The sequence below is a fragment of the Oncorhynchus kisutch genome, linkage group LG15, assembly GCF_002021735.2.
Source record: "Oncorhynchus kisutch isolate 150728-3 linkage group LG15, Okis_V2, whole genome shotgun sequence".
Taxonomy (NCBI): domain Eukaryota; kingdom Metazoa; phylum Chordata; class Actinopteri; order Salmoniformes; family Salmonidae; genus Oncorhynchus; species Oncorhynchus kisutch.
In genome coordinates, this window is record NC_034188.2 from 29,327,699 (window position 1) to 29,337,970 (window position 10,272).

The 10,272-nt window shown below is 40.2% G+C and overlaps 1 protein-coding gene across 1 annotated transcript; it reads right to left on the bottom strand.

Moving 5' to 3' along the window:
• Nucleotides 1-466: 466 nt before the first annotated feature.
• On the bottom strand, nucleotides 467-9,865 carry LOC109905121 (cytochrome b-245 heavy chain). Its single transcript, XM_020502310.2, has 13 exons — nucleotides 9,606-9,865; nucleotides 9,210-9,305; nucleotides 8,845-8,955; nucleotides 8,490-8,574; nucleotides 6,806-6,951; nucleotides 4,485-4,666; nucleotides 4,268-4,394; nucleotides 4,061-4,153; nucleotides 3,712-3,953; nucleotides 3,327-3,489; nucleotides 2,903-3,049; nucleotides 2,670-2,794; nucleotides 467-2,497 (listed from the first exon to the last, which is right to left on the bottom strand). Exons 1-13 carry the CDS (start codon nucleotides 9,648-9,650, stop codon nucleotides 2,371-2,373), a joined length of 1,689 nt encoding a protein of 562 aa, XP_020357899.1. The 5' UTR covers nucleotides 9,651-9,865; the 3' UTR covers nucleotides 467-2,370.
• Between the last annotated feature and the right edge of the window lie 407 nt (nucleotides 9,866-10,272).

Consider the following 10,272-nt stretch of genomic DNA (forward strand, 5'->3'; position numbering starts at 1 on the left):
TCACAGGTAACCTACCAAACCACTCCCTACACTTTAGTGAATATCTAATTCATCCATGTGTCATTTAATGGCAGTCTTTTTAACAAGATGAGCTATTCTGTACAAAGGTCTTCAATTAATAACAGTAAGTGACTTCATACATCATGATTCATTGTGAAAAGTGGGAAGCAAAGGAGCCAGCCAATCCCTGAGTAGTTCAGATATAACAAAGCTTCTGTCTCTGTGTGCAAGGCTTGTCGGTTTTCTGTGGAAGAGGTAGAATCCAAAAAGGTATTCAAGTGCCGAAACACACCCATATATTTACTGAGGCAGCCAGCTTTCAGTCCCAAGATTTATGCCCCCAACTTTTTGCAGACCTTTCTGAAAGGTATCAACTCCACCATGGCTTGTTGACCAAAGCCTGTAGGGAAAGGAAGTTTTTTTTTTCCAACTGGCTAGCCAGTTCAAATAATTACTAGAACATATCTGACATTTTGTGTTCAACTGTAGCCAACTTTTTATTAACCATAACAGGAAAATGTAACACATTACAAGGTCATTATTTACAAGTATGGCGAGCTTCTAACTTACTGTTTGTCAGTGGTGTGTAGTACTTTCAAGTAGTTTTTTATTTAAGTAGTTTTTTTAAGGGTATCTTTACTTTACTATTTATATTTTTGACCAGTTTTACGTCACTACAATCCTAATGACAATTATGTACTTTTGACTCCATACATTTTCCCTGACACCCAAAAGTACGTGTTACATTTTGAATGCTTAGCAGGACAGGAAAATGGTCTAATTCACACACTTAACAAGAGAACATCCCTGGTCATCCTACTGCCTGTGATCTGGCGGACTCACTAAACGCATGCTTCGTTTGTAAATGATGTCTTGAGTATTGGAGCGTGGCCGTAGCTATCCGTAAATTTAAAAAACCAATGCCATCTGGTTTGCTTAATATAAGGAATTTGAAATGTATACTTTTTTATACTTAAGTATATTTTCACAATTACATTTACTTTTGATACTTAAGTATATTTAAAACCAAATACTTTGAAACTTTTACTCAAGCCATTTTCTATTAAGATATCTTTACTTTTACTCAAGTATGACAATTGGGTACTTTTTCCACCACTGCTGTTTGTGAATGTGAACAAATGAAAGCAGTGCACTGCAGTTTGTCCTATCAAAGAAATGTAGAAATGGATCAATAGAGCGCAATAGTAGTGGTGTCTTTTGTAGGCATAAACAGAGGCTAAGTCCACCATGGCTCGTTGGCCAACACCCATGGTGAAATGTTTTGGGGGGGATAAATGCTGAAAATAAGGTCTGGTAAACACAGGCTTATGAGATCTTATACATTTTGTTCTATGAGATAATCTTCATCAGCAAACATACGTTTTTGTAAATTTTGAAGCATTTATGTAATAACAAAAATTACGACAAAGCACATTAAGGCTGCAAGATGCATAAAGGTCATGTTAACTGACTGATAATATATCATAGAACAAAATGTATAAGATCTTCTAAGCCTGTGTTAACCTCAAACCTCATTTTTGGCATTTATCCCAAAACCCTATTCTTTCTCCATTAATTTCACCCATAGGAATGACTGAATGAACCAGAAGTTTAACAAAGATTTTTTAAACTAACCCAAGATGGACCACAGCCTGTCATTTCCAATGGGAACAAATTAGTCATAGTGGGCAGAACAAGGAAGGAGGTGGGCAGAGCCAAGCACGAGCTAGTGAGATCCTATTGGTGCGTTCTAACAAACATTTGCATATTTCCGTTAGGGAACGCCTACTCTGTGAAGTGCATGTGTGCAATAACTCAATTCACCTTTGTCCTCCTTCTAAACAACACAATTTTTTACAACTTTGGCAAAGGGTAAAATCTACTAAACTTAGTCCACTCAGTTCGTAACAGATTATCTTTTTGGAACATAAAACTGTGTTGAGATCAAATGTTTCATCGATGTGAAAATGCAAGAGAATTTCGGACAAAATCCATCTCATTCCATCTTCTCCCACTGCTAGCCACTGGGCGTGGAAATGCCAAGCAGATGCTTACACTACAAACTGGCGAGCTCAATGCTGCCTGCTGCACCGGGTTATCATGACAATGGTCGGAAGAACCTGGTCAAATTTAAATGTCTCTTGCTCAGTTGCTGCCTAAGTAATTCCTATAATAAAATATGAATGCCGACAAGATATGTGGTAAAGATGGAGCCGAATCCTATGTGAAATAAATATTAGACAACCTACCAGGATCGGTCATCGTCCATTGTGTTCAGATGAATGGTCTAAAAAAATCTCTGTTGCCAATATTTTGGAAAACCAAAGATCCAGTTTTTCTTCAAGAGGAGCAGATTCGACATTGTTTTGCTCAGAAGTTCTCCTTGTTGAAGTAGAATTTGGTCTTTCGGGGATCGACATCCGTGTATTTGACACATTTCTTTGACAAGACGGTAGCTAAGACTGCAGGGCCACACAAGAATGTGCCCACCACTGACCTGTGGACATTGTTAAGAGACCAAAATATATAGTAATTTAGTCAATGTAGGGTACACACCAAGCTATATGTTTTAGAAGTAATACCACTGCTATTAACTACCAACTGCAATGTCCAAAAGTGATTTATAAGGGGAATACTGTCATGTCAAAATGTGTTGTAAACAAACTTACGTCGGATTCTCTTTGCGTACTTGTTCAAACTCCTTATCCCAGTTGGGCCTGCCATAGTTTGTTTTCTGCTTCAAACCAGTGACCACATCTGTGTCCGCATCGGCATGAACCATCACATGGTTTGCCTATGGGGAAGAAAGATAGTGAACAGACGCTACCACAACTATTGCATGTCTCACAGTGGAAATGGTAATACAGATTGTTGGTGGGTGTATGTATGCTGCCTCACGTACATGGCTCTGATCCCATCCAGTGAGGTAGAGTTTGTAGGTGAGGAAGCTTCCCATGCCTCTTTCCTCCATCTCCCTCTCCAGCAGCTGCAGCAGATCTGCAAACCACTCAAAGGCATGCGTCTCTCTGCACAACCAATAGAAGTAGATCTGCAACCAGGAAGTAAACATGAGAATGTGATTTCAAACAAAGGCATGACATGCCATGCTGGTAATAGTCCATGAAAAATTAGCATGTTCACATAGATAGAATCCAAGGTTTATGTGACCTTTTGCTTCAGAAACAAAAAATGCTTGGTGTCAGCCAACAGTCAGGTGCATCATGGAATCTTTCCACTTTGTAAATGTGCTAGACTGGTTAGCAGCATTAAAGCTGTCTGGTTAGTCACTTCAATGGAAAGCCATAGAGTATCAATGTGTTCCCTACCTTTCTGGTGCGTAGCTTTGGGTTGGAGTCTTTGAATTTGTACCAGATGGACTTGAGGATGGAGGCGAAGGGGGTGACTCCAATGCCAGCGCCAACCAGCATGGCAACCTCGTAATCAAACACATCCTCACTGGCCGTACCAAACGGTCCATCTACACCCATTCTGAGGGACAGGTCAAAGGTCAAGCAATGGCAAACAGGAAGAGAGGGCAGGAAAATTTTACCAGCTAAGCCTAATTCCTATGGTTTCCAATTTAAAATCTGTGCATGTAACTTCAATTTATCACAGAAATCCTGCATTGCCTTATCCTTATCCACTGAGCTGAGGATCTTGCTGCTACAGTATAAGCCATTGTCTGCTTTTCTATAAAGAGGAGTAAATTACTTGGGTCCCTCAGCCCCCTCAGGAAGCTGCTCCACAATGCTGATGAGTTTCTGGGTCCAGTCGCCCACAGAGCGGATGTGCACACTGAAGAAGTCCTCCTCGGGGGCCGAGGTCATGGTGAAGGGGTGCCACTCCAGCTGGGAGATGGCTGGGCAGTTGAGGAAGACATACTGACCCACGTCCATCTTGAAACCGTTCTTCACCAGCTGCAGCTCCAACACTTTGGATGGTCGAATAACTATCTAAGAGAGGAGAGTTGTAGAGACAGATGTTGATTATCTTTTAATGGAATGGAAAACACAATTATTATCAATTACAAAGAAAAGTCACGTGTTACTGCAGTGCACACCTTTCTATATTTGACGGTCTGCATGTAGCGGATGAAGCGCAGCAAGCGCTCGCACACATAGAGGATCATGGGACCGATCACCCACATCCAGGTCTGTAGGGACAAGGGAACACAGGATATACAGTTTCTGAGACAATTCTCTTACCATGAGGCCTGGGATTCACAGAAGTTATTTTTGGTTGTAGGTGTCATTGAGGAATCTCTTACCTGTGGGAACCCCCCTGCAAACTGGGGAACGGGACACTCCTGAATCTTCCCCCAGTCATCTATTCGATCTTTACAGAAGGTGGCATTATGTAGTGGATTGGTGGTGGTCTGACTTCGCACGATGCGTCTGTAGACAAAGGACAAGGCCATTTACTCTTGATCCAAAACAAATATTTCTACATGAAATTAATGGGAGCTGGGACTGAGAGAACCTTACCCGGCTCCATGGATGACCAGCCCAGCGAAGAAGACGATGAAAAGGTGGTGTGTGAACCAGAAGACCTCGAAGTAGCTGCGCCTGATGACCTCCATGGATGAGGTGATTATGAGGATGAGTGACAGCGTGATGATTACGCCTGTGATCCCCGCGACGCTGGTGAACACCAGGAGAGTCGGCGTCTGAGAAAGAAGGAGCCAATCAGAATACATTCAAGTCAGTCAGATGACCTCTATGCCTAAATAAGACATCTAAAATTACTCTGTGCCAGGAGTTTCTTCTGATGACCAGACCTGACTAGGATAACCTCTGTACCTTAGTTATAATAACATACAAAGCATTATAATACAGTACTATATATATATAGAGAGAGAAATTTGTGGAGTGGTATATATATATATATATATATATATATATATATATATACACACACACATACAGTTGAAGTCGGAATAAATCTATAGTTTTGGTAAGTCGGTTAGGACATCTACTTTGTGCATGACACAAGTAATTTTTCCAACAATTGTTTACAGACAGATTATTTCACTTACAATTCACTGTATCACAATTCCAGTCGGTCAGAAGTTTACATACACTAAGTTGACTGTGCCTTTAAACAGCTTGGAAGATTCCAGAAAATTATGTCATGGCTTTAGAAGCTTCTGATAGGCTAATTGACATCATTTGAGTCAATCGGAGGTGTACCTGTGGATGTATTTCAAGGCCTACCTTCAAACTCAGTGCCTCTTTGCTTGACATCATGGGAAAATCAAAAGAAATCAGCCAAGACCTCAGAAAAAAATTGTAGACCTCCACAAGTCTGGTTCATCCTTGGGAGCAATTTCCAAACGCCACATTCATCTGTACAAACAATAGTACTCAAGTATAAACACCATGGGACCACGCAGCCGTCATACCATTCAGGAAGGAGACGCGTTCTGTCTCCTAGAGATGAACGTATTTTGGTTAGAAAAGTGCAAATCAATCCCAGAACAACAGCAAAGGACCCTGTGAAGATGCTGGAGGAAACGGGGTCAAAAGTATCTATATCCACAGTAAAACGAGTCCTATATCAACATAACCTGAAAGGACACTCAGCAAGGAAGAAGCCACTGCTCCAAAACCGCCATAAAAAAATCCAGACTATAGTTTGCAACTGCACATGGAGACAAAGATAATACTTTTTGGAGAAAACAAAACTAGGACTGTTTGGCCATAATGACCATCGTTATGTTTGGAGGAAAAAGGGAGAGGCTTGCAAGCTGAAGAACACCATCCCAAACGTGATGCACGGGGGTGGCAGCATCATGTTGTGGGGGTGCTTTGCTGCAGGAGGGACTGGTGCACTTCACATAATAGATGGCATCATGAGGCAGGAAAATTATGTGGATATATTGAAGCAACATCTCAAGACATCAGTCAGGAAGTTAAAGCTTGGTCGCAAATGGGTCTTCCAAATGGACAATAACGTCAAGCAAACTTCCAAAGTTGTGGCAAAATGGCTTAAGGACAACACAGTCAAGGTATTGGAGTGGCCATCACAAAGCCCTGACCTCAATCCTATAGAAAATGTGTGGGCAAACCTGAAACATCATGTGCAAGCAAGGAGGCCTAAAAACCTGACTCGGTTACACCAGCTCTGGCAGGAGGAATGGGCCAAAATTCACCCAACTTATTGTGGGAAGCTTGTGGAAGGCTACCTAAAACGTTTGACCCAAGTTAAACAATTTAAAGGCAATGCTACCAAATACTAATTGAGTGTATGTAAACTTCTGACCCACTGGGAATGTGATGAAAGAAATAAAAGCTGAAATAAATAATTCTCTCTACTATTATTCTGACACTTCATATTCCACAAGTGGTGATCCTAACTGACCTAAAACAGGGAAGTTTTACTTGAATTAAATGTCAGGAATTGTGAAAAACTGAGTTTAGATGTATTTGGCTAAGGTGTATGTAAACCTCTGACTTCAACTGTGTGTGTGTGTGTGTATATATACTGTATATATATATATATATATATATATATATATATATATATATATACTGTATATATATTTATTCCAATGGCCAATAGCTGCTAGGGTAAAATCTATGGTGGAAAGTTATTTAGGGGGCTGTCAATGTTTTGACCTCTAGCTGAACCAATCCTCCCATAACAAAGTGTAAACTGATATTTTAAACTGTAGTACTGTGTTTTAATTGTTTGAAACTTTATGTACTGCTTTTTTGACCAGGTCTCTTGCAAAGGAAATGTTTAATCTCAATGAGACTAACCTAGTACAATAGAAATTAAATTAAATACAAATTGTAATCCGTACAGTGGTTGTAGAACGGATTGGGTTCAGGAAGGTGGTGTTTCCTGAGTCATCCAGGCTGGAAAGGGCCATGCTGAGGTCATCATACTTCCCAAGCCTGCTATTATAGTACCACTCCACATTCAGAAAATGGGCAATGGTGTGAACAGCTGCACCAAAATGAGGAAAAGAAACAGCAACATTTCCATTAGGACATATTTGTTCAACAGGATAATTCCACACCCAAATTTGACATCCATTTAGGGCAATGAAGGTTAATTAGTTGGTCTCCGCAGCAATGTTCCAACATCTAGTGGAAAGCCTTCCCAGAAGAGTGGAGAATGTTATAGCAGCAAAGGGGGGACCAACTCCATATTAATGCCCATGATTGTGTAATGAGATGTTCGATGAGCAGGTGTCCACATACTTTTTTCTAATGTTCTCTACTTTTATATGTTTGTGATACTGAATGTTATCAGATCTTCAACCAAAACCTGGTACTAAATTAAGGGAACCTGAGGGAACCGATAACACAACAATTACTTACTTATTTCATTTATTTCATAAACAAAGTTATGCAACACCCAATTTCCCCCTTACACACATCCAGGTCTTGAGACAGAAAAGCATCCCCAAACCATCACACTACCACCACCATGCTTGACCGTTGGTGGAATGCAGTATATGGTTTTCGCCAGGCATAATGGGACCCCTGCCTCAGGATCGGGACGACTTGCCTTAATAGAAGGATCCATGAATTCTGCTCTGTATCAGATAATTCTACAGGAGAATGTCAGGCCATTCGTCTGTGAGCTGAAGCTAAAGGGCAGCTGGGTCATGCAGCAAGACAACGATTCAAAATACACAAGTCTACAAGAAAATGGTTAAAAAGCAACAACAAAATATATGTTTTGGAATGGCCTAGTCAAAGTCTAGAACTAATCCCAATTGAGATGTTGTGGCAGGACTTGCTTGAAATGTCACTGAGTTAAAGCAGTTCTACGTGCTAGAGTCGGACAAAATTCCTCCACAGTGATATGAGAGACTGATCAACAACTACAGGAAGCATTTGGTTGCAGTCATTGCAGCTAAAGGTGGCACAACCAATTATTGAGTGTAAGGTGGCAATTACTTTTCACGTAGAGGCATTGAGTGTTGCATAACTTTGTTAATTAAATAAATAAAATAAGTATATATTTTTTGTTATATGTAAACTCAAGTTCCCTTTATTTAATACTAGGTTTTGGTTGAAGATCTGCTAACATTCAGTATAAAAAAATGTGCAAAAGTAGAGAATCAGAGAGGGGGCAAACACTTTTTCACGGGACTATATGTTTTCTAAAGGCTGGGTTGTTTCCTTTGTCCTTCTTGAAACAAACTTTGTGAGGGCTCTAGTCTCTCCGAGGTCAGGACTTTCCCATATAACACAATACACCCTAAGTCAATATTTAGCTTCAGTGTCCCTTTATCTAGCATAAGTCAAGGGGTGAAAAAGACAAAGATAGATTTATTATTGCATATGCCTTCCCCACAATGAGAAAGTGTCATATTTTGTGGTGACTAAATAAAACTGGTAACAATTTCACATAAATCTTGCATGTTTCATAAGTACTGTTGACTAAAATTGAGTAGAGTATTTATCTCTGCAAAAGGCTTCAGGTTAGGGGTTTTCAGCTGCTTATCTGATCAGCAAGCAAGTGTTCCATACCTGTCATCAGCCCAATCATGTAGGCCACCAGTTTGTGGAAACTGATATTTTTGTCCAGCTGTTTTCTCATAGTTCGCCCACAGCACTAAAACAGCAACACAAAGAACGTTCAAGAAAAATCATAATGAAGATGACAATCAAAGTTAATTAAAGGCCATGAACCTTTATCATCTATTAGAAAAACAATTCAACTATACAAGTCTGTTCCATTATAGGTGTCATCAGACAATATGACTACGCAGTCATTTACAGAACACAGGGAATTACAGCCACAATATTCTCCGATGACAAATTAGACACTTGCACAATGAACGTCCCCACCCTTGGCCCAGCCCTTGGCACTAGAAAGTCTTACCATGAAGGAGCCTCGAATGAGAGACAGCAGGTTACGACACACGGGCAGCAGAATCAGCAGGCAGTTGAAGTTGAGGACGGCTGCAGGGGCTCTGGCCCAGGCCAATGCAGACTGAAAGCCCAAAGACACCCATGTCAACCTGTGTAATGTGTTATCCTATACATACTATCTTTGACATCTGTCCTATCATTAGGAATGGTGTACGCTACAGGTAAACCTCAATTAAAACTGCAATTATATAGAATTAAAAAACTCAACGGACATCGGAAAATTGCATACTTGTCCTATTTAAGTCAAATGCATGGATCATTGAGCACATACTATGTTTAAACTACCTAAGGCCTAAATAATATGGTAAGACTCACCCCTAAAATGTGGCGTGTGTAGAAAAACTGATCCCCCAAGTCGTAGAAGAAATAGAACCAGAGGAACAGGAATATATTGATGGCCATCCAGACCACCTGTAAATCCAGCCAGGAGGAGGTCATTACCCAAACAGCAGGATCGTGACTATTGTATGTTACTTAATTGTATTTATTACTCTTAAAAGTAACATATATTTTAGGGTTTCAGTAAGGCTAACCCTAGTTATATTATTTTGTGCATTTGGAGAGATATTGCGCATCTGGGTCATCACTTAGATGGGCTTTGTCTGGCAGTCCAGATAACAGACCAAATTGTTTTTATCTCATTCATTTACATTATAGAATAACTGTAGCCTACACTGTCGAAGATTATTAAGGTAATAAAAATGTTCTTACCAGTATGAAGGATGACAGTCCATGGTTAATTATCCAGTTGCCCATTTTGAAGGACTTTCGCCATCCACCAGTGACGCTACTGGTCTTTACATCGTTACCTGTTGTTTTTATGTAGCGTATGTTCACACCCCGCCTATTTAAAGTCGGTCACTAGTCCAAGTCATGATATGAGGAAAAGTACAGTCCATAAAATTGCATTACTCAATGAGTAAAGTAATCCTTTGTGTTTGTTGAAAGCGAAATGTCAGCATGTCATTCCTCGCGTCTGTGGAATGAGGAAGAATTGTATTTTTTTTGACTGAATGTTGCTGGCTCTTGGGCTCCAAGAAGAGGGCGGTTTTTTGGACAATTGAGAAAGAGCCAGTCCGCCCGACTATATCCATCTCTGTCTGCATCCATAGGCCTCACGTTAACTTTCCCATTTCCCATATATGTTTTTTTGGAAAGCAATATCAAGGGTACTAGTACATTTTTTAAAGACAAAATATGATTTATATTACATCATTTTAAAGTAAAGTAACAATGCGGTGGTTAAGGCACTATCTTCATATATTCTATAATATAGGCCTACTTTCGAAATCAGTGGCGTACCGCAAATTCGCGGGCCCAGCCAGCTCTGGTTCATCCCAATTGTTTTAAGTGAAAGACGGACAATTTATGTCAGCCG

Coding starts and splice junctions, on each gene's coding strand:
- LOC109905121 (XM_020502310.2), bottom strand. CDS start 9,650: ATGGGCAACTGGATAATTAACCATGGACTGTCATCCTTCATACTG. Junction 8,575..8,844: donor TCATTCGAGGCTCCTTCATG/GTAAGACTTTCT, acceptor TTGCTGTTTTAG/TGCTGTGGGCGAACTATGAG. Junction 6,952..8,489: donor CATGATTGGGCTGATGACAG/GTATGGAACACT, acceptor ATTTTGGTGCAG/CTGTTCACACCATTGCCCAT.